The 23,205-nt window shown below is 42.5% G+C and overlaps 3 protein-coding genes across 8 annotated transcripts; 1 reads left to right on the forward strand and 2 right to left on the reverse strand.

Moving 5' to 3' along the window:
- The first annotated feature begins 2,176 nt into the window (after positions 1 to 2,176).
- LOC147800330 (BTB/POZ domain-containing protein KCTD6-like) lies at positions 2,177 to 3,123 on the forward strand. Its single transcript, XM_087143102.1, has 2 exons — positions 2,177 to 2,647; positions 3,112 to 3,123. Exons 1-2 carry the CDS (start codon positions 2,177 to 2,179, stop codon positions 3,121 to 3,123), a joined length of 483 nt encoding a protein of 160 aa, XP_086999228.1.
- Positions 3,124 to 4,115: 992 nt separating this feature from the next.
- LOC110981373 (insulinoma-associated protein 1b-like) lies at positions 4,116 to 13,064 on the reverse strand. Its single transcript, XM_087144812.1, has 2 exons — positions 10,320 to 13,064; positions 4,116 to 4,749 (listed from the first exon to the last, which is right to left on the reverse strand). Exons 1-2 carry the CDS (start codon positions 11,195 to 11,197, stop codon positions 4,482 to 4,484), a joined length of 1,146 nt encoding a protein of 381 aa, XP_087000938.1. The 5' UTR covers positions 11,198 to 13,064; the 3' UTR covers positions 4,116 to 4,481.
- A 1,627-nt stretch (positions 13,065 to 14,691) lies between these two features.
- LOC110981378 (molecular chaperone MKKS-like) lies at positions 14,692 to 23,121 on the reverse strand. Of its 6 annotated transcripts, none has more exons than XM_087137831.1 (7): positions 23,022 to 23,121; positions 22,318 to 22,548; positions 21,368 to 21,580; positions 19,693 to 20,701; positions 18,369 to 18,547; positions 17,300 to 17,410; positions 14,692 to 16,424 (listed from the first exon to the last, which is right to left on the reverse strand). In XM_087137831.1, the coding sequence occupies exons 4-7, from the start codon at positions 20,699 to 20,701 to the stop codon at positions 15,903 to 15,905; spliced, it is 1,821 nt and encodes a 606-aa protein (XP_086993957.1). In that variant the 5' UTR covers positions 21,368 to 21,580; positions 22,318 to 22,548; positions 23,022 to 23,121; the 3' UTR covers positions 14,692 to 15,902. The 6 variants fall into 6 exon arrangements, with proteins under 6 accessions (XP_086993957.1, XP_022094596.2, XP_022094599.2 ...); XM_022238904.2 differs by having other exon boundaries at positions 22,998 to 23,058; XM_022238907.2 differs by having other exon boundaries at positions 21,368 to 21,465; positions 22,889 to 23,029.
- Positions 23,122 to 23,205: the final 84 nt, after the last annotated feature.

Raw genomic sequence — 23,205 nt, forward strand, 5'->3', positions numbered from 1 at the left:
CTGATTTTGAGTCTGTTTTAGAAAAATTATCGCCGACAGATACAAACACGGTCAAAACACAAATTCATAAGCCTTGTGGATACTCATACATGGTCGTCAGATGCGATGGTAAATGCACTTCACGCGAGATTTATAGAGGTAAAGACGCGGCTACCAAATTTGTTCAATCGCTCTCTGAGGAAGCAACCGAGATAAACAAACTTTTAAAAACAAAGTGAAGATGATTTGGTCACCCGAGTTACAAAAAATCTACGAAAATTGTAATCGCTGTTGGATTTGCGAAAAGATGATAGACAAGAAAATGGAAGAATCTCAATGCCAGTGTGATATTCCAAATGCAGGCAAAATTGCTTGTAAAAATGAAGCTGGGTTCAGAGAATGGATAGACTGCCAAGCTAAGTCCCCAGGGGCGGATCGATCATTTTTTTACGGGGGGGTTCTTTGTTTTTATGGGGCTTGAAACCACAAGATGTTGAAAAAAAAGAAAAAAGTGGGTCCTCTCTGTCCACGCCTGATCCCATCTTCAAGTGAAGAGGAAAAGGCGTAAAAGTGTTGTTTACTTTAAGGATGATTCAGGAACTGAAGACCAACACTATGTTAAGATTTCACTAGCGGTCCTTGAGTGCTCTAACCTCCCTAAAAGGGTCCATGCAGTACAATTTGCAACCCTTGAAAATGCACCTTTGCTAAAATGCATTTTAACGCCTTGTGGATTTTCAGGATAATGCAAATTTCTATATCTATGAAATTTCAAGGAAAATCCTCAATATTGCATTCCTGTGGGCACAAATAACTTCTGGGATATTTGACATTTTATTCTTAATTATTTTCGTTTTCTTTATTGATGTATAAGTTCGTAGCACTAGGCCGGCGAGCAATCTTTTCTTTGATATGTTACCAATACGTAATTCTGGAACAGAAAAACCTGTACACCGAGGTGTCTTCCCGATTAACTCCTCACAGCAGCGCCCCTCTGTTGTCTGGAAAAGCATTTAAAATTTCAGTGTTTAAAAAAATATAATGACCACTTTTCAGTGCACTGCAGAGCCTGAGAGGGATGTGAAAATGTTGTCATACATGGTCTTTGAGAAACACTGTAGCCTGGACCCTTTGTGGGCAGATTGTAAATCGAAAACAATAAAGCTTTGCTGGGAATAGATCAGGTAAAAACAGAAGTTTTAACGCACAGGCCTACTCATGAAATCTTTAAAAATCAAATGTCGGTATTTATTTTGTTCCTTTACTTGTATTAGGTTGTATGCTATTTCAGTCGCCTGATTAAGTAAAATGCATAAAATCTCATTTTGACCTAGTTTAACAAGCACTGAGCTCACTGTTAGGTCATTTTCAAACACTGTTTGACACAGCTCTTTTCACGGATGGAGAATTGGATTTATCTGCTGGCATTGTACTTTCTGTATCCACTTTTCATTCCCCCTTACCCATGGACTATCAATATCCAATAAGAGGACTCGGCATACCCTTTCAGATAACTTCATATCTATTTCTGTATACGTATCTGTGCGTGTAGATGGTCCTATTCACTTAGTTCGCGTTTAACCTTTTGTATATTTCTTTCACACAAAAACATTTTTGACCCGGGAAATGTTAGGGGATTTACCACTGCCACGCAATATTGCCGTGAAGGTGTGACCCACAGGTTCCCGACAACGTTGACGACAGTTATTGGGTAGTCGGTTTCCAGACCACAAATTCTACATCAAGAAATTTTTTAGGTTCTGATTGTTGCCACTGTCAAGTGTTATTTCCAAAAATGTACGAAATGACCAAATCCTATTTTTAAAACTTGTGGTAGTGATCGTCATGAGTGTTCACGATAATCTGTGGATAATGGCACCCTCCCGTACATACCGTCATAGTTCTGTTTTCAGTGTTGATAAGGATTTGTCCTGACACTGAAAAAGCTAGTGGGGTTGTCTGGTAAGGGAAGTTGGGAACCAGGCCATATTATCGATGAGACGGACACCATTCGATCTATCTGGAGCAAGCGACATAGGCTGGTACCCCGTCTGTGCCGCTGAGGGCAGAACGCCAAAGGGAGAGATCGGTCGGGGAGCTTGTTTGTCATTTGCAGTCGTCAACTTGCCGCAGGAATTATCAAGTCCGTATCTTCAAGCAATTTTTATCTGCTAGGGCCCAGATATTCAGACCAGAAATGGATGAAGAAATGGAAGAAACGTCAAAGGAAGTGGAAGAAATTGTGAAGCTCAGTGTAGGCGGCTACCTTTACACCACTCTGCGCTCTACCGTCACTCGTTACCCTGAGTCCATGCTAGGGAAAATGTTCAGTGGGGGAACACTGCCTGTCATTGATGATGCTGACGGGAGATACGTCATCAATGGAGACGGCTCCGTCTTTCGTCACGTCTTGAACTATCTGCAACGGTCCAAGCTTGACCTCCCGGGAGATTTTCAAGATTGGGACCTGCTGGCTACAGAGGCGGATTACTATCAGATTGAAGATCTGAAAAAGGCAGTGGAGACAGCTAGGGCGGAGAGGGTGACTGAGCAGACCAAAGAATTTGTGGAAGTCACTGCACGCCGAGAATGTGATGGTCAAATCAGCGGTTACCGCGGGAGCACGAAAACACTGGACGAATTAAAGTCACTTGATAGCAGTATTCAGGTAATTATGCGAAGAGAGAATTATCATGAGTTTCGTCAACAAGCACGCCCTCAGCGGTTGGAGTTTTTCGGGCAATTGTCACAGCTCGGGTTTGAGTTGAACGCGTCGTGGAGTACCACATCGGAACAATGTTGGACCTTCAGTCGTAAAGTCAAGAATTAACTTCGGATACGGACAAATCGTATCAAGTAAGTGACATAATTAGAGCGGGACGTTGCGCTGACAGCCAAATCATCTGTACAATCTGTAGCCTGCCATATTGACTGTGCAACCGACTTTCCGTCAGCCAAACGATGCGAAGTCCAACGGAGCTGTCAGTCTGCCTTCCTCAAGCGTACGTGCAACCTTATCCCAAAGTTGCTTGCTCCTGCTTAAATTTAATTTCGTCATGTCAAGGGGGAAAGTGTAAGTTGATGGACTGCACAGCTAAATCCCCAGGGACGGATCTATGATTTTTTTTACAGGCCAACGAGTAACCCCTCGTTGGAAATGTTTCTGAAAAGTAAATTATGAAACATTTACCTATTAACTGAATATAGTGTCCTCCTGATTGGCTCCAAAGCTGTTTACAGCGAGATTAGCGCCAACATCAGACTTTGGCAGCAAATCACTGTTCAAATGTGTACAACATAGCACTATTGTGTTCTGTAAACAACTCTGATGGCTCCATGCAGCAGCGCCGTCTGCTGTCTGGAAAAGCATGGAAAATTATGTTTAAAAGGTCCATTTTTCAGTTCTCAGAGCCTCAGAGAGGTGTAAAATAATAGCTATACATTTTGTCTATGAAAACTCTGTAGTCTAGACCTTTGAGGGCACATTGTAAATTAAAAACAGTACGGGTTGCTGCACTTGCTGGGAATAAATCTGGTGAAAACAAATGTGTTAAACATTATATTCAGGATATTTTTAAAATTGCATTATATGTACGTTTATATAAACAACAGAATATAAAATTACGTTTACTGAGGTAGCTAATAATTGTTGCTGTTTTCACCATTTTAATTACATGTAAATCCCAAACTTTTGAATTAGAAATTGTTTGTCGTCTGGAGTAGTTGTAGCTGTGAAAAAAGAAATGTATCTTACACTTCCATGTAACAAAAAAATCATGTATATAAGCAAGGCCATAAATCTGTTAACTGGTAAGACTAGCACACCTTCTGTAATGTAAATACTTCTGTTCCTTGGGTCATTACGTTATAAGGTATATAGGTTTGTTCAGTTCTGACCACCTGTCTCCGATACAGCTTCTCTATCGTGGCCATCACATCACTGCGTATTTTGTTCTTAGTCTTGTATTAGGTTGCATGCTATTTCAGTCGCCTGATTAAAATAAGATGTGTAAAATGTCATTTCGTCCTATCCACTGTTACGTAGTTCAGTTCAAGGGTGGAAAATATGGATTTACCGCACAACAGTAGTATACAGTGTAAATCATGCGGAAATTAAAGTTCTAAAGAAAAATCAAACAAAATCTGATCTTTGCTCTAAGATACAAACCTGTGTTGAAGTGATGCAAGCCATGAAGTGGAAACACAAACACGCGGTTCTGTCGGGAAGTAGTAGACTCGTAAGTTTTGGAACACTTGTAGAATTAGCGTGCGCATACACATGTATTATGAATATACCCTCTACTTAATTCTTTTAAAGCAGTCTATTGTCTATCCAGAGTGGAATTTCTCTCTGTTACACCTTGAAATAATAAGTCACTCGAGCGGAATGAATAAACTGTTTTTGCATCACTCACGGTACATTTGGAAGTATAGATTTTAACCAAACAGAACAGTCTTTATTCAAGGGAATGCTTATCGAGAGACTTTTCGCCAAGAAAAGTTCAACAACTCTCGTCACTGTCTTGGCAGGCTTGTGACAAAACGTGCTTGGCCCTTTCCGTTAGACTATTGAACGTTTGTCCACAACTGAAGCACGGATGCGTCTCCGACTCACCGTGGCGCTGTAGATGTCTGCGGAGGTTGGCCGACCGCTGGTAGCCCTTCCCGCAGTGCTCGCACCGGTATGGTGGCGATCTATCCCCGGTGTTGTCACAGTTGGGGCTGGGAGTGCTCCTGGGACTGCTGCCCACGCTACCCAGGCTGCCTGCACTGACATAGAGGAGATGCAGGAAGCGGAAGGTCGTGAATGAAATTCGTTTTTATACCCATCTTCAGGTGACTTTTTGAAGATACTGTTTGAAGGACACAAACGGAAATCCCAATAGTGTTTTCTTGGGTTGATCTCAGTTAGAAATCATTCTCCCAAAACTGGTAAACATCATGATCGACGGTCCCTTGGGCGGCCGCGCGAGGTTTTCAGGAGCTCTTTTTACTTTCAGGCTCTGTATTCTTTTTTTTTTTTTCACTTTCCCCCTTTTAAAATCACTGAATACCCTTTATTTGCTTGTTTCGTAAATGGATCCTTAAAAAGTGAGTAGTGCGACATTTTAAGTGTGGAAATATTTCGAAACAAAATAGTTTCCCTGTAGGCTTGTTCAATGGAAAAGACACGGTGTGGTAGTGGGGTGAAGCGTATTTAGAAACCCTTTCCAAAATACCTCGATGAAATAGCACTTCCTTGGCAATAGGTGGTTTAATTTTCATCGTGACCCCGTCAGTGACTGAACGACACGGTTGGGCACTTCCCAGTCGTCCCCTTTATTCTTCTTTCGAAGCACTTTTGTTATGGAAAGTCAGAAACGTAATGCTACATTGCATTGAACGGTTCCTACCTTGTATGTAAGTGCAAAAATCGATATTACTTCCTTAAACGTACTTTTCATTAACCCTTTTACCCTAAGACTATTAATTAATATCCAGTGAGGGGACTTGGCATACCCTCGCATGGTTACTTCATAAATATTTTCTTATGCGTGGCTATATAGATATACATGTAGTTACGCACTTGGTTCTTTTTCACACAGAGACATTTTTTTGAGTCGTTTAATGTCAAGGGGAATTCACGCAGTTTTGCCGTTAAGGTGCGGGCCACGGCCCACAGACTCCCGCCAACGTTGACGACAGTCACTGGGTAGTCGATTCTCAGACCACAAATGCTATTTTGAAAAAATCTTGAAGTTCTGATTGCTGCCAATGTCAAGTGTTATATCTGATAAAAGTCTAAATCCAGTTTTGTTCACTTGGATAGTGACCGTGAAAACTGTTCATGAAAATCAATGGGTAACGGCAACCTCCTGTATTGCCAAGCGGTTTTTTTTTCGTTGTTTGGGGGTGACCTGTCATAATACTGAAAAAGTAAATTAGATTGTTCGGTAAAGGAAAGCTCAGTCCACGTAATCGATGAGACGTATACCATTCGGTTGGTCAGGTCTCTGAAATCAGAACGCTAACGGGAGAGATTGGTCCGGCAACGTGTCTCGCAACGCAACTCGCCACGTGAACTATCCAGTCTGCATATAGAACGGTATTTGTTTCCCGCAAACAGACCAGATTTCTGTAGTGACATGCGCAGACATGGAAGAGGGGAATGGAAGATACTATCAAGAGGTCCTCACAGGCTCTCCTAGAAATGGAAGAATTCGTTAAGCTTGATGTAGGTGGCCACCTTTACACCGCCCTACGCTCTACCGTCACTCGTTACCCTGAGTCTATGCAATGTTCAGTGGGAGAATACCGCCTGTTCGTGATACCGACGGGAAATACGTCATCGATGGAGACGGTTCAGTCTTTCGTCACGTCTTGAACTATCTACGACGGTCCAAGCTTGACCTCCCGAGAAATTTTCAAGATTGGGACCTGCTGGCTACAGAAGCGGATTACTATCAGATTGAAGATCTGAAAAAGGCAGTGGAAACAACTAAGGAGGAGAGGGTGACTGACTGGGGGACTGAGGGGATCAAGGAATTCGTGGAATTGACTGCCCACCAGGATAGTGCCGGCCTCATCAGCGGTTACCGTGGGAGCCTAAATACACGGCACGAATTGGAATCACTTGATAAAAGTATTCAGGTGATAATGTGTGAAGGGAACTATCATGCGTTTTATTTGCCAACATGTCCCAAGCGGTTGGAGTTTTTCGGGAAATTGTCAAAGCTTGGATTTAAGTTGAACACCTCGTGGAGTATTGAATCACAACTTTGTTGGACCTTCAGTCGCAAAATCAAGAATTAAATTCGGATATGGCGTAATCTTAGCCGGCAGGTGATGTATACGAGCAGGACCTTGTGTTGACAAACATATTACCTTCACGAGATGTATTCTGCTACACTGACAGTGCAGCTAACTGTCCGTCAGCGCAACAACGCGAAGGTAACCAGCTCCTTGCCCTCCTCAAGCGTGCAACCTCGTACCTGTCCTTCCTCCACGGTTATATCATATTTGTATCGACAATAATTGGTTGCTCATGCTTTGATTTCAATTATTCATAACGGGAAAAGTGTCAGAGGATAGACTGCCAAGCTAATAAGTCCCCAGGGGCGGATCGATTTTTTTTTACGGGGCTGGTCTTTGTTTTTATGGGGCTTGAAACCACAAGATGTTGGAAAAAAGAACAAAAAAGTGGGTCCTCTCTGTCCACGACTGATCCCCTCTTCAAGTGAAGAGGAAAAGGCGTAAAAGTGTTTTTTTTACTTTAAGGATGATTCAGGAACTGAAGACCAACACTATGTTGAGATTTCGCTAGCGGTCCTTGAGTGCTCTAACCTTCCTAAAAGGGTCCATGCAGTACAATTTGCAACCCTTTAAAATGCACCTTTGCGAAAAATGCATTTTAACACCTTGTGGATTTTCAGGATAATGCAAATTTCTATATTCATGAAATTTCAAGGAAAATCCTCAATATTGCATTCCTGTGGGCACAAATAACTGCTGGGATATTTGACGTTTTGTTCTTAATTATTTTCGTTTTCTTTATTGATGTATAAGTTCATAGCATTGGGCCGGCGAGCAATCTTTTCTTTGAAATGTTACCATTACGTAATTTTGGAACAGAAAAACCTGTACACCGAGGTGTCTTCCCGATTAAATCCTCACAGCAGCGCCCCTCTGTTGTCTAAAAGCATTTAAAATTTCAGTGTTTAAAAAATATAAAGACCACTTTTCAATGCACTGCAGAGCCTGAGAGGGATGTGAAAATGTTGTCATACATGGTCTTTGAGAAAACACTGTAGCCCGGACTCTTTGTGGGCAGACTGTAAATCGAAAACAATAAAGGTTTGCTGGGAATAGATCAGGTACTAAAAACAGAAGTTTTAACGTATAGGCCTACTCATGAAATCTTTAAAAATCAAATGTCAGTATTTACGTTATATATAAAAACGCAATATAAAATGGGTATAATACGCTGAGGTAGGTATTCCTTTTACATGATTCCACCATTTTAATTACATATAAATCGAAAAAACCAAACAAAAACCACAACAAAAACCCGTTCAGTAGAGGTACAGTTTGCCCTCAATAGAAGTTGTGGCTGTGAATAATATCTTACAATTTCATGCCCCCCAAAAGTAAAAATATGTTACTGATAAATCACTTTGATAAATCAATAAATAGCTTTGTTCATTAGTTCATTACGATTGACGTTTACCATTCGGTTGAGAATAGTATTAGTTCGTGGCACTAAGGCCGTGTCCGAAACAGGCTTCCAGAGCTACGGCTAAGTCTATTGTCTGCGCGTCTCCACGTACTTTCCATGGAGTGAAGACCTAGACCTAGCTCTAGACAACGGATTCGGATGCAGCCTACGTCAGAGAGAAACCTGTTAACTGAAATGTCTTCCCCGATTGACTCCACGCAGCAGCGCCCTCTGTTGTCTGGAAAAGCATGGACAAATTTCAAAATGTTCTAAGAGTCGACGTTTGAATGCACAGACGTTCAGAGGGATGTCAAATTTATTGTCCAACGTTGCGTCTAAGAAAACTTTGTGGCCAGGTCCCCTTGAAGGCAGATTGTAAATCGAACACAATAAACGATGCTGCGTTTGCTGTGAATAAATTACATAAAATCAAAAGTTATACTCGTGACATTTTAAAAATTAAACTTCATTAGTTACGTTATACATAAATTTAGCAATGAAAATGAGTATAATAAGCTAACTGAGGTAGGTATTACTTTTACGTATTTCCACCATTTTAATTACGTGTAAATCGAAAAAACAAATCTGAATTAGAGGTACAATTTGCCCTCAAGAGAAGTTGTAGCTACGAAAAGTATATATCTTACATTTTCATGCATCAAAATCATTAACCAAACAAAGTCATAATATGTTACTGATAAATCACTTCCTGTGTTCTGTTCATAATTGGTTCATTATGGTGGACACATTGGTTAGTTCATCCCCTTGGCACGTTTCACTGTGAAGAGGTTGGACCACCATTCTCGATACGGTTGCATTTTCGATCAATACTGGCCATGTATTTTGTTCCTTTATATAGATTTTGTTGTATGTTAATTTTCTATCTCCTGATTAAAATGGGTAAGCATAAAATGTCATTTTATCCAAGTTTTACAAGCAAAGAGTTTACTATTCAATCAACACCTATCGACAAAATACAGTTCACGGATGGGAACTCAACAGTGTGTCCAAATGTGAATCATACAGAAATTACAATAAATCATGAAGAAAATCAGGCAAAATCTTATCTTTTTTACTTCCAATAATATTGTAACCCTGTGTTGGAGACGCTGTCATGGCGTGGTCCACACAAATACACCGCTCGTCGGAATGTACTAAACTGATAGAGTTTTGAAACAGCTTCCGAATTTGCGTGTTTGTATGACTTATTAGTTTACTTACGTTTGGTGTCGGCTTATATGATGTGCAAAGTTAACATTTAATCCGCGTATACAGATACCTCTATACCTAGACGTGCCAAGTTAAAACTTATGCCCAGAATAGGGATATCTCTATTATTAATGGAGATATCTCAATTAGGAATAAAGATATCGCTATTAGGACTGGAGATATCTCTATACCCGGATTAAATGTTAACTTTGCACGCCAGGGGGGGAATTCAAAACGCAAAATGCACTTTTGGGCTCATTCAACATGATAATGGGGGCAAAAACAATACAGCCTATCTATTTGATAAATAAATATGCCGATTAGCTTCTTTCCTACTCACTTATGAATAAACTCAGTTGAAAACAAGTTGCCCCCGCCCCCCCTTGATACGCCACTGATCGTGATGTGGAATGAAAGTTAGTCTACCTTGAGTATAATTAAGTAACTCAAGCGGAAACTCAACTAATTAATCAAAGTTAAGCTTTGCTAACTGAAAATAATGCAGTAGAAGAATCAATACACACGGCACATCTGGAAGAAGTAGGGCAAATGTTAACATTTAACTGCACAGCGTACACTGTCAAGTATATAGGTGAGGGATTGGTTGTCAAGAGACTTTTTGCAAGGAAAAGTTTAGCAACTACCGTCACTGTTTTGGCAGGCTTGTGACAAAACGTGCTTGGCCCTTTCCGTTAGACTATTGAACGTTTGTCCACAACTGAAGCACGGATGCGTCTCCGACTCACCGTGGCGCTGTAGATGTCTGCGGAGGTTGGCCGACCGCTGGTAGCCCTTCCCGCAGTGCTCGCACCGGTATGGTGGCGATCCATCCCCGGTGTTGTCACGGGTGGGGCTGGGAGTGCTCCTGGGACTGCTGCCTACGCTGCCCAGGCCGCCTGCTCCAAATGTACCTGAATTCCGCGTATAGGAGATGCACTCCTGGGATTCCGTGGAAGCAGGAGATGAAGGAAGGGAGCAGATGGGATCGGTTGATGGATCCGGAAGGGGCCTGGGCTTGTGCCAGCGGCGGTGGGAGGCCAAGTTGGCATGGCAGTTGAAAACCTTGTCGCACTCCGGACATCGGTAGACGACGTTGGCGATCCGGGAGCATTTATGCTGGGCGAGCGACAGCGGATCGTGGTAGTCCTCTTGACACAACTTGCAAACGAATGTGCCTCTGGGCTGATGGTAATTCTGTGTCGATCCTCCCTTCTCACGGTCTCTATCCTTCTCGGGGAGGTCCGAGCTGGCCCGTATGAAAGTGCCGAGTACGGGAGATTGATTGTCGCTGTCGAAGTTGATTTTGCGGACGGCTTTTGGCTTCATGGCCGCTGCACTGTGTTTTGGAGAGTGGGTGCCTTTAGATGGCCCGTAGGATGAGTAAGGCCGCTTCCGAGCCGGGGAGCACTTGGTCGGAGTTGATTTCGTAACTGGTGTGATGGGTATCTTCAAAATTAGCCTGGTACGTTTCTCGTTGTGAGAAGAGTTGACTAGTTTAGATGAAGTACAGGCACTTGATGAGTGGAAACGCACAGAATTGAAGACCTCATTCGAGGGTGTCGAAATAGCGGCTTGGGCAGTGGGTGACCGCTCCTTGGTAACTGGCGTTGCCGGACAGCTCCCGTAGCCAGAGTCCGGGGAATCGCGCAGATCATTCTTGAAGCGATGGACGGTCTGCACGGCAAGTCCACTGTCCTTGTCGGCTGCTTGCGTAGCTCCTGCCCAAAGCTGGTCGGCATCGAAATCAAGCCATCTGGAGCGATGCGATACCGTCGCGAAGTCTTTGTGCCGCCTAACTAAAAACCCCTTCGGCATTTTTGCCAGTTGAATCGTGGATTTCAATTACAACACCAGTTAATTTTCCGAAAAAAGGCTATCAATCAGCAACTTGCAGACTTCGAATACAGAGGCGATTACCACGCTTCTGAATGGCTCCTGTTTCAGTGATGGCATCTCATCTCACACTGATTCGATTCGATGGCTCTGTTTGCTTATGTACGCACCCGATCAGTGCTAATGATTAATGCAGTGTGGGAACGGGGTTTCATTAACCGAGGAGTCAATGAGAACGAAAACACAGAATTGCTCAAAGGGCTGGATGGGGGTAAGGGAATCTGCGGCCCAGCCCCCCCTTATAGTCCCGTCTTTGTTCGCCTCGGCTTCTGTTTAAAGATCCTGGTCTCAATGCCCCGCCACGCGCCGTGCTTTGTTTTGAATTGTTCGCTCGGCGCGTGGCCCGGTTCACAGTTCCCTGCCTGGCCATCCACTACTGCTATTAATTAACTTCCCTTTTCAGACTGTTGGCATCCGAAAGCTGCTGTCATACGGTACAACTACATTACCACAGCCACTGCATAGGCCTAATTATCATCTCACAAGTAAAGCAAAAATCTGAAATAACGCAATTTGAGCGGGAAACTACTATCTCTTGATATCTACTCCGCGATATCCCTCCCACCAAATTGATACATACTCATGCTTTTCTCAATGCACTCTAGTCTTTTAGGCAGAAAAGATATTTAAACTAGTCTTCCACTTTTATGAGCGTATTGATCCATTTTAGCTGGATCTGCTGGTATGCAATTTTCAGTACGAACAAGGGGAAAGAGTTCACGACAGCAAGCCATTTCTGCCATGGCTTTCATGACACTCATTGTTTTGGTCAGCGGGAAGTGTCGCCTGTGGGCCCATCCTTCAATCTGATTGGCCGACATTGTAAAACCGCAAACATTTGACCACGCGACTGCCACGCGAGTGTTTCTTTTCTTTTCTTTTAATGTAATCCCCCAACAAAAGATGGCGAAACCGCCCGAACATTCCACGAGTAAACCCTACAAGTTGCCGGGTCGCGCTTTGTTCGGTGCAGCTGTTGCAGACAGCAACCTACCCGCATCAGTTTATCTGTATGAGGTTCCGGGTTGTGCTAAACACACACTCTTAGTAAGCTCCAGTGCCCTTTGTCTCCTTGTTGACATTACATTGGGTCTGTTAACAAAGACTCCAAAATAAGCAACCTTGGTAAAGATCAAAATTATCGCTATAACCGTTTCGGTGATAAATTCAGAAAGCGAAACTAAAAGTACCAGGGAATTCCGTTGGATCATGGAGGAAGGAACCCCACAGTGTTTGGACAATGCCTTAAACAACGAGGAGTTTGTGCGTACTTTGTGTGTGTAATGAGAAGAATCAAAACGTGTGGTTTCGATGACATGGCTTTTGAGCGGCACATACAATTGCACGATTTCATCCCATGCACATCTCGCAAGGAAATGTGTCAAATTGCAGACAGGCTTACAAGTTTCACTTCCTTAAACTGCCGAGGTGTGATTGAAACTGGGGTTTAATAAGATAAGAGCTACCTTGTTCTTGTTTCCACTTACTTATTTTGATGAAAATCGTGCCTTTTGGTCAGCACAACAGCACAATTTCATATGCTTTGCGGCATCTGAAAAGAAAATAAATGAAAATGTGGACAGACCTATACATGTTAGGCTTCCTTAAACTACCAAGGTTTGATGGAAAGGGGAAATAAAACATCGAGGAGTTTTTTTCTTTTTTGTTGGTCAACTTTATCAGTCATTTTTCTGTATCAAGAAACAGTCAATACAAGTAAGAGCAGAAATCTGCAAATCTTAACCATAAACACCTCAACTTTCTCAGAATGGAATACAACTAAACTGGAAGACTAGGCCTACTTGTGTTTCGACGTAAGCCCTAAATGAAAAATTAAGAAACAGTGTCCCGTTTTCGGATTACCTTTTGACACATATCCCAAATGCATTAAAGACAGTATACTTTAATTACTGACTGTTGCTATGTGTAATGTAAATGCCTTGACCCTATCCATCAATGCTTCTTCACAACTTACAAGACTTAAAAGATGGAGGCACTCAGTAACAAATTCACTCAAACGGATTGAAGTTAAAGTCACAGGAAAAGTCTGTGTATATTTAGTGTAATTCGACAACCAGAATGAGAAACCATTACTGCGGTGGTACTACGCTCATGGACAGGTGGTACGCGCGGATTATATACCTCTTCGACCAATAGGGTTTCATCTTTGCCAAATGGAAAGAATGTGCGACTACCTGGATAGAAAAACTGCCTCCTTGTCTTTCAGATTGACACCTGACAAAAACTGGATACATTGCCTATCTTTCTTTGTTCACAACTCAATTAATTCAAATGAAGGTTTACTGATGATTGGTGCGTTTCCAATACAAACTTACATTTACTTTGAAATTCAAAACGCAGTGCTGAGCAAAATGGACAGCTGATTTTAGTTCGCCGAGCTTGTGTGGGAATCTGTCTTTGTGTACTGTACGAGCGCTCTCAGTGTGTCCATTGTTTGAAAAACCACATCTTTTCCCATAGAGCCGTTGTCATTATTCTTGCAATCACGGACTTGGTTTTTCGCACCCAATTACTAATGGACAGCATAAAGCCAATTCTGTTCCAAACAAATGGTAATTAGTGCTTCGTGGCGAGACACAGTCATTATTTGGGGCTCATTAACGTACATGTACATCCCCAGAAGAGCCGGTCTTTGTTTTTCTCAGTTTTGCACGCGTCGATGTGGCGTCTAACAGACTGAATTTAAGGTTTGGTCGCATTCAGGGCGGTAGAGACAACCGAAGACTTCGGATAGCAAACTTCATTTTGTTAAATGTTGCAAAAGGGGTCCATTTTTTAAGTAGCAAAGAGTGTTTCTTATGTGGGTAAACAAATGATCCATCTGTATGAAAAAACAAAAAACTGGGTACATTTTTACTTACACAAATGACAGGCACACTACATGCACCTTGTTACTTATTACCATGCAAATAAAACCAACAAGGCCGACCTGTAGAATATTACAAATATACTGGGAATGGGCAAAATGCACTGGTCTCTTAAGTGCCGTGTGGATGTTCATTGCCCATTCGGGCACTTTTGTTTAGGGGGGGGGGTTGTGAAAAGTAGCGTCTTTTCCATAAAATCTTTGGACGGAAAGGGGAAACATGAGTTATAGGGGAAGTGAGTATTTGTGTTTGGCGTCGCTTTCAAAGGGCTCATGCAACAATTTTCAATTAAAATTACAGGAAATTAATGCTGCCATGTCCGCGGCATTTTCTGACTTCCAACTAGGACATCACCGTTCACATTCGAACTCTGAACCAAGTCTGAAGTTCTGGTAAGTGTAGGCCCCAACCAAAACCTAAATCCAAACACATAACAATGAACGCATGATAAATGGCTGTTTCGGCTACCGTGCATTAGAAATATGTACTATACTCATGAACGCAATGCATACTCGTACAAAAATGCTATTTAATGCTTGTCTCGGTCAAATGGTTTTAATGATGTTCAACTCTAAAGTGAGAAAATCAAATAAAAAGACACACGTGGTTGAAAATTTACTAACACAATGGTGAAACCAGATAGAGTAAAAGTTGATGGTACATCTTTACAGGTATTGGATTCATTTGATCACAGATTACCACCCTCAACAAGGGTTAATATAAAACAGACCAGATTAATGAGATAAAACATTGCTGGGACTAAAGTCAGGGCTAAGAGCAAAACCTGTGCACTTATTATGTCGGTGTACATGCTATCGACTTATCTCTCGGTCCCTTTTAATGCCGTGGCATGAGTTCAGCACCAAATTTAGTATGGGCCACTGTCTAAACTTCGGCAGTCTGTGATTTTTGGTTTCATTATGAAATGAAAATTATTTGAAGCCTACTCTACCCAAACCAACTCGAAACTCTCAAAATCTGGTCAAATAGTAAAAGGAAATTCCACAGTCAACGGACCTAAAAACTCAGAGGCCTGGACCACTAATAAAAATCTGTGGTTTGGAAATTGCTTGGAATACGAATAAGTAATAGACATTCAGCTGCTGAAACAGACTACAAAAGGTATACATGTTGGCATCCTAGTCTAGCTAAACGGGTTTCAAGACAGGGTTCCATCCCCCACATAAAAAGGCTGGTAGTTCAAGTGATGTTTGGTCCTACATGTAGTTGGCGAGTTTTCCCCTAGGTCCCAGTAAGACTACACCCCACAACCAGTAAAAAAACAAAACCTCCAAAGGAAAGTGATTTGTGGCCTTATTGTTGAGCCTATGCATCAAATGCTTTAATTTTACTCCCAACAGCTTGAAACAGGGTTTAGAATTTGGTAAACAAATAAACAAATTTTTCCCCTTTCATTTAGTATTTTTATTTTTCCTCCGAACATTTGACTTAGAAAATAACTGCATGTATAAGCGTATCATCCAAATCTTTGAATACTGCCTAATGCCCTACTGACTTGAGCTTACGGACGACTCTAACTTACTGAAGAATAACACGACTCAGTGGCTTTGTACCCCGGCACGGTTCACATGGTTCTTTGATGTCATGATTTGTTGTGACTCTACAAACCAAATTAATATTTGTACAGATGCTCATAATAATTTTGGTTTGATTGCCGAACTCTTGTGATTGCTTCTACTCTTCTCTGGTTTCAAAGGGTAAAACGATGAATTGAAGTGTCAGAGATTGCTGTCCTCTATTGTTTGAGAAATCCTGAGTACGACGTTGGCTGTTTCCACAGCGACATGTAATGCATTGAGCTTAACAGCGAAGGAGTCCAGGACAAAGTGCTTTCTTGCGCCAGAAATAGGAAGATCCGGGGACTGTTTATTACAGCTTTGCCCTTTCTCACGTCTCTCTTGCTTACAGGTCTGCTGGCTGCGAGTTTTGCTCTGTTTCAATCTGCCTGATTGCTGGCTCCCAGCTTCTGTTGGTCGCCTGCTGCCCAAGAGCTGCCAGTCACTATCTGCCTGGAACGACTTCATCCCACATGCACACTGTCCGAGCCAATCAGTGGGGCTCTGGTTAAGTGGGAGGGGCCATCTGTGATGATGGACATCATCAGTCACCTGGCTGTCCTGTCCATGTTCAAGAGCCCTGGCTACCAACTCCACACAATAGATGAAGTTGCCGGCAGCCTCTTGGAACTGCAGTGGTGAACAACCAACCTTGTCCAGGACATCTGACTCCAGGGTTTTTATCTGTAATCAAGGACACCAAAGAGGCACAAGTACTTACAACATCTCCCAAAACTATATTGGATAACATGAACCTGTCAAAAATGCATAACGTAATCTTCAGTTGAAATGAAAATGGAGCCGCATCTTTTTTTTTCACTTGATAGAATTTTTCACATGCAGGGGTTAGGAAAGAATATCCCTCAGATATGTCCTTCATTCCCGATAAATCGCACAGTCCGGCATCCTGAGGGATGTAGGCATACTTGTGGGTAAGAATGTTGAGGGCTCCAGTTGTTCCCATTAAACACAATACAATTGAGGCCTTGGACCTCAAAAAGCAGCTCAAGTGACTCCAGATTTGGGAAAAAGTTGACACTATAATCACTGTAAGAGAGCTGTGCTCCCTTTGTGTTATTCCCCTAAACACAAATATTTTCCGTTCTTTCAAAACGTTTCCCTGAAAACAAAGTAAATCTGTCCATGGGCATTTATCCCCTAGCTTTTCTTGAACTGGATACAACACCTCACAAATGTCGAAAAAGAGCTGATTGTATACACACTCTTGCAGGTACAGGTATTTTTTCAGCTCAACTAAAAATACAGAAAGGAGCTTTAAAAAGTGGTCTAGTGGTGGATCAAGGATCTTTGGAAATGAGGTTGCCACTTAATTGAAGGCCAAGTTTTTAGTAGGGTGGGGGATAAGAGTGGGCTCTGTGGAAAATAAAGTCACATACAGACTAAGAACTTCATTGCTCTTCCATCCAAATGCATGTGAAAACAGTCAAGCCCTTGATAACAGCTTCTTATCACTGGGCAGTTGGGGGGAGGGACGGTCAGCCACCTGTACCACTGCAATCAAATGTACATCTGCCTACAGGTGGATAAGTGGACATTACCTGTTGTTTGAGATGAGCGGCAAGACAGGCTTCAAAGCAGCCGGCTCCGGGCAGGGCCAAGGGACGGGACAGCGTCAAAGACAGAACATGGTGGGCTGCTCTGCAAGCAGTCTGGAGGAGAGATTGTCACGATGTTCAGTACAGAAGACTCTACTGCAATTTATGAATTCTTATGGAACTTTAGAGGTGAACAGGTGGTGGAAGTGATCACACGCAGGGTAAAAGTGGTAACAACTGTGACCTTTCCATGGAGCCTTCAAATTGGTTCTCTTGAATATTTATAATGGTCTCTCTCTTTTATAATTGTCTTCTGTAGTTGTCCACAGACAAACATTGAATCCTGTGAATATTAGAACACGCTATACATTGTGTAATTATTATTTCTATAAAAACTCGTCTATCGAATGCACACTCCACACACTTACATGGGCGTGTGTGATATAATGGTGAACAGTGATGGTGATTTTTCTTCAAAAAAAAAATTGATGATACTTTATTTATGTACATATGCACATGACCTACACATGTTTGTGCACCTGGTTCAGGGCATTAAAAGATGAATATTTATTTCGCTGTCGCCCTAATAAGTTGTCGATTTAAATTTAAGATGCATGTGTACTATATATGTAGTTGAAGTCAGAGTTGAAAAAGCTCATTTACATGTACTGCAATGGTCAGACTTCTCTTCGATAGCTGCCCACTACTGATTCATACAAAATCCCAACCCTGTGTATCTACCGGTATGGCATCTGATGTTCATGAAGTTTCTGGGCAGTTCCCAGTGCTGATACAATTGATAATAATGGTGACCGATATTCAAGGCAACCAAAATTATTTACTGACATTTAATTATGAAATGCTGAAGAACAAACAAAAGATCAGTTCACGAGAGTAGTTGGTACAGGTAACTTTTCCATGATATATTGTTCTGTTTGTGTACAATTTGCTAAAAATTTGTATTGTCATTGCGGCGATATTGTGGGAAAAATATTGACATCAAAAAGCATTGCGAGCACAGGTGTATTACCTGGCAAGGAATGTCATTCATAATGGCAGTGTCTTTACCAACCTTCAGCTCCTCTAGGGCTGATTCTGTCCGATTGCACAGGACAAAGCTGCAGACTGGACGGCTACGGTTCAGCAGACGGATGTAACTCTTGCCATGCATGACGCAGTGGCTCACCTCCTCCACACGCCCTAGGGCATCTTCTGGAATGGTGGGCTGTACAGCTCCCAGGAGTTGGGCTCCTGAGAGGATGAAAACGATAAGATTCAAGAGAAAAGAATCTGGGTTGAAGGTGGTGTTTTCTGGTGGTGATAGAAGGGTAGTACCACACTGATCTATCCATCCACTTACTGGATAGAATGTCGAGACTGTTATGACAGAAGGATGGATGCCCAATGTGCCACTTTTGGAGGTCCAAATACACTCATGTACTTAATATTGCATAGTGTGGAGGCGGCCATCTTTGGAGGCCCAAAAAAATGAACCATGGAGACTTCATTTGATAGGGCACGGAGATATGAGCACATACTATCTATTCTGTATATAGAAATCAGTGGGCAGTGCCGGCCAGACACAAGGAAGTGAAGGAGAGAGGGAAAGGTGGATATATTGAGAGACTCACTGGGACTGTCGACTGAGGCTTCCCACATCCTTCACAAATCAATCGCTTGGTTTCCTTGTTACCGATTTCTCCAACAGTTACATGTATCCAATATATAGGACTTGAGGTGCAATGGACATGCACGGAATATGCCATTTTAAGTTCGTGCATAGTGATGACTTTTCGAGAAATTTGCAAGGTTGGTAGCACTGGCACAAAAGCCTAAAAGAGTTTGGGTTATTTTGCCCATCAAATTATACCCCCACGTTCTGGTACAACCCTGAGTACCTAAAGTTTCTGCAGTCCGATATCCGTCACCTCCTAGTCATTTAATTGCAAGTCATGTAATCTCAAGTTGAGTCACAAGCAAATGAATTTTGTTTTGTCAGTGTTAACCCCTTATTTCTGGCTGGTCCTGTGACAGGACCTATGGCCAGACTGCTAAAAAGACTTGTTATAGACTGTGGCCCTGATTTCTGTTCATCTGCCTGACAGATAGTGGACATGGATGCTTTTCTTTATTTCATAGAAAGGCTCTGTTTTAGGCATATTATTTATTTCAGAAAGAAATCAATTTTAGGCATATGATATACTTTAGTTTGAAACATGCATAATGGAGTGTGGCACTGCTCATGTGAATCAGAGAAGGGCACATCATGAGAATTTTCAACAAAACGAGCACAAACCTGTACTGTCTGTCAAAGCTGATGGCACAATTATAAATGCAATCCCTATTTCCAAACCATTCTGATGAGAAAATAAAATTTATGAAAACACTATCCGTACCCGTGACCATCTGGACGGTATCAATGTGAACAAGAGACAGCCTGTCTATTGTCAGGACACCATGGCTTCTCAGGAAGTGTTTCAGGCATGGATGGATGACCTTCTGACAAGCCAACAGTCCAACCCTTTGCTGGACAAGGCAGCTACCAAGGGCTAGGAGGCAGTCCCTTGTGGCTGCGTCAACAGTCACACCTTGTCTTGCCTCCAGGTGGATGTCTGGGAATCCTTCTCCACCCCCGGCAAGGGAGGTGTTGAAGACAGCAACCCTGATGCTGCCATCTACTAACTCAGGAGGGGTAAACTGTCTCCTGGTGTACAGAGGAATCTGGGGTGATTCGACGAGGACTCCTTCCATGATGCAAGAATTCATAGGGGTCTTGCCTTCAATGAGGATGTACCTCACTGTTGGTATGCTGAGAGTCGGCCCTGAGGGCCACAGACCTTGGAGGAAAGCCTGAAGGCTCAGGTTACAGATTAGGTCAGTCTCTCGTGGAAACAGCCCGCAAGTGGGCTTTGTACAGATGACAGAGCGAACGAGGCTCAGCATCGTCGGCAAGTCGCCAACATCAACACTGACTCGGCAGGAGTCATCCGAGTTCAGGTAATCTGTGCATGCCTTCAGCATGAGCTCATTGACACCAATGCACAGGATGGGATGCAAGTGCAAACTGCTGCAGGTCTGGACTAGGTTCGTCATCAGCAGGGCACAGAACAGGCCACCGTCACTGCAGGAAGCTAGGTGGCCCTCCACGGCAGCTGACATGAGGCGCAGGATGGGCCTGGATGGGCACAGCTGCCTGACAAGCACTGACGAGGATGAAGTAACGGTTACTGGACCACCGCAAGAATTTTGGATTGTCTTAAGGTGGCCAGCGGGGCCGTAACATGATTGGATCAGAAACCGGAAGGTCTCCAGGGCTTCAGTGACATCAGTGTTTGACAGCCTCTGGACAATTTTGGATGTCTCTTGCCGCTGAGCGTGAGGGGCACCTGGTGACATGGCGGACATCTGAAAACAGAAAAGACAGAAATCAGAAATACATTTCATACATCCAGCAGCACCTGTTTCTATTCCAGTCTCTGTAATGACCACCACCTTTGACTTATGGACCAACTGTCCCAAGGCCAAACAGCCTTAGAGTCCCAACTCGGTGACTGTTCAGTTTATACAAAACAACTTAAAGCTCAGCATAACACACTGATTTCTTTCAGCGGAGATAAAAAACACAACCAAATTCAACTTCAACCATCTCAGTGGATAAGGTGATTGCACTGAGAAAAATAGGCCAAAATATATGTTTATGTCTTATAGACACCTCAGTTTCTACTTCACATTTATATTTTTGCCTACCAGTGGCTGATAAACCATGGGTGGCCATTAGTACTAAAGCAAAATAAACAGTTCGGAGTGTTAAATGTTCACCCAGCTATTAGAACATCAAATATTAAATCCTACTAAAAACCAAATGGAAATACTAAGTTTTCAAAGTAATGGGATCGGTGTCCATTTTGAGGCTAAACTTGATATCAGCCAAGGGTGAAATTTCTACAATCATTGCCAACCCACAACAGCACTAGGCAATGCAAGAGAAACCGGAGAAGGCATTCTTCTGGTACAAGGTTTGAAATTTCTTCTGTGACCTGGTTCATTTCACATACTGCAGCGTGCTTTCACCTTGGCTACCAGCGATTAGAAGCCTAGTCCTCCTTGTCAGCTGATGGTGGGGGTCCGGTGAGGCTCCGTCTGGTCTTGGAGGTGCTGTGGGCCATCTTCTGGACAGTGTAGATAGTCAAATGTACGGTCAGTAAGGCTATACCGACTGACAAAAGCTTATGCTTGGCCACCCAGACTGGAAGTTTCATGCTTGCAACGAGTATGTACAAAAACCTAAGGGGAAAAAAAGAAAAAAAGTGCGTGCATGATTACTGTAGGCCCATTTTTATCTTTAACAACTTTGCAAGTAACTGGTGAATCATGACAAAAGAATGCCTTTTTGTCACTGATTGTTAGAATAGTTTCTGACTAGCCTTGCGACTGCACAACTTGTAAATGGGCAATTTTCCCAAAATTAGAGGTCCATTTTTTTCGTGTCCCTGTCACATCTGACATATGATTTTGTGAGTTCAGACCACATTTTCTAATTTCCAAGAGTGATGAATTAATGCAATTACCAGCCAAACAAACAGTAATAGTTTGAAATCAATTCTGGTGATATTTCCATGTCAAATAACAAAGGTCAAGTGCAACAGGGTTGACAATGCAATACTAAACAGTCACGCACTATAGAGTATGCAAAACGGAAGACACCTGTTTAACTCACATGGGCTCCAACACAAATGTACTTCAAGAAAGACCATCAACATGTACTGTTCTGAAAAAAATGAAAGGTCTGCTTCTTCTCAATGTAAAAAATCTCACATGAGAAAAAGTTTTGCTTTCACTTGGCCTTGATTCTATACACGTTAAATCATATCTGTACATATGTCTTTCCTTTCTAATTTACGTATGTGGAAGATTGTTTCAAAACAGGAAAGGAAAGATTTCATGATAAAGGATATTAACCGATCCCACAGAGCGATTGGGTGAATGCCCAGTTTGACTGATCACGCCTAGCATATACACACCTTGGATTCAATGCTATTTGGTCTTGTCTGCAGCTGCCTGGCTAGCCTGTTTGGCTCGCTTGCTCTTGTAGTAAGCAGGAGTGATGTCCAAGGTCTTACGGGTGGGGTTGAAGGTTGGACTCCTGGCTATGTAGTACCAGCCGGTGTGAATTGCTGCAAGACCGACGATACCAACTAGGAGAACCCTGTAGCGACTGAAGAAGTTCATCATGAAGGATGACAGATGACGCTCTGCTGGAACAGACCAAAATACATGTATTAATACATATACAACCATGGAAAAGGCCAACAAGCACCGACAAGTTACTTCTGCTCTGAACTTCAATGATTAACATACAATAAAGAGTTCAGAGCATGTTGGAAATTTGATATTTATATCCGAATTTTTGATCATTGAAGGTCGAAAAGTTAAATACTGCATTACAGAGGGTTTGCACGGCTGAAACCTCGCAGGACAGTGCGGTTGATCCATAGCACAGTGTATCTCACCCTTCACTCTGATCATTGACTAGTCCAATGCCCCACGGGGTGAATGAAACATTGTTTCCAAACGCTTGCCCTGACAACTCACCACTGCAGTTTAAACAACAGTTTAATCAAGTACACAGGAATTCATGGCACAAAAGGAAGAAAACAAACAAACAAACAAATGAACACTTTTTCTGATTTGAAAACCATACTTCATCATATTCATGTGGACCTACAGTACTGAGTGTCTTCTTCTTCAATGATGTAACAGGCGGTCTGGTACCTTGCTCTCACACCAAATATATGATTGAGCATGAGTGCAGAAAGATTTTTGCCTGGCTATTGTTATCTTCACCGACCATGCGACAACACCGTATACAAGACCGCGCTAAACTAAGGCTGCATCCGAATCTCTTGTCT

This window comes from Acanthaster planci, linkage group LG01 (assembly GCF_054643075.1).
Source record: "Acanthaster planci isolate LZ-2023a linkage group LG01, COTS_SCS, whole genome shotgun sequence".
NCBI lineage: Eukaryota > Metazoa > Echinodermata > Asteroidea > Valvatida > Acanthasteridae > Acanthaster > Acanthaster planci.

What these genes read in the sequence shown, in the direction of transcription:
- LOC110981373 (XM_087144812.1), bottom strand. Translation starts at nt 11,197, where the DNA reads ATGCCGAAGGGGTTTTTAGTTAGGCGGCACAAAGACTTCGCGACGGTA. An exon ending in GCTTCCACGGAATCCCAGGA is followed by an intron (nt 4,750 to 10,319) that starts GTGCATCTCCTA and finishes CCTCTATGTCAG; the next exon opens with TGCAGGCAGCCTGGGTAGCG.
- LOC110981378 (XM_087137831.1), bottom strand. Translation starts at nt 20,701, where the DNA reads ATGTCCGCCATGTCACCAGGTGCCCCTCACGCTCAGCGGCAAGAGACA. An exon ending in CAGCCCTAGAGGAGCTGAAG is followed by an intron (nt 17,411 to 18,368) that starts GTTGGTAAAGAC and finishes TCTCTCCTCCAG; the next exon opens with ACTGCTTGCAGAGCAGCCCA. An exon ending in CCGCTCATCTCAAACAACAG is followed by an intron (nt 16,425 to 17,299) that starts GTAATGTCCACT and finishes CCTTGATTACAG; the next exon opens with ATAAAAACCCTGGAGTCAGA.
- LOC147800330 (XM_087143102.1), top strand. Translation starts at nt 2,177, where the DNA reads ATGGATGAAGAAATGGAAGAAACGTCAAAGGAAGTGGAAGAAATTGTG.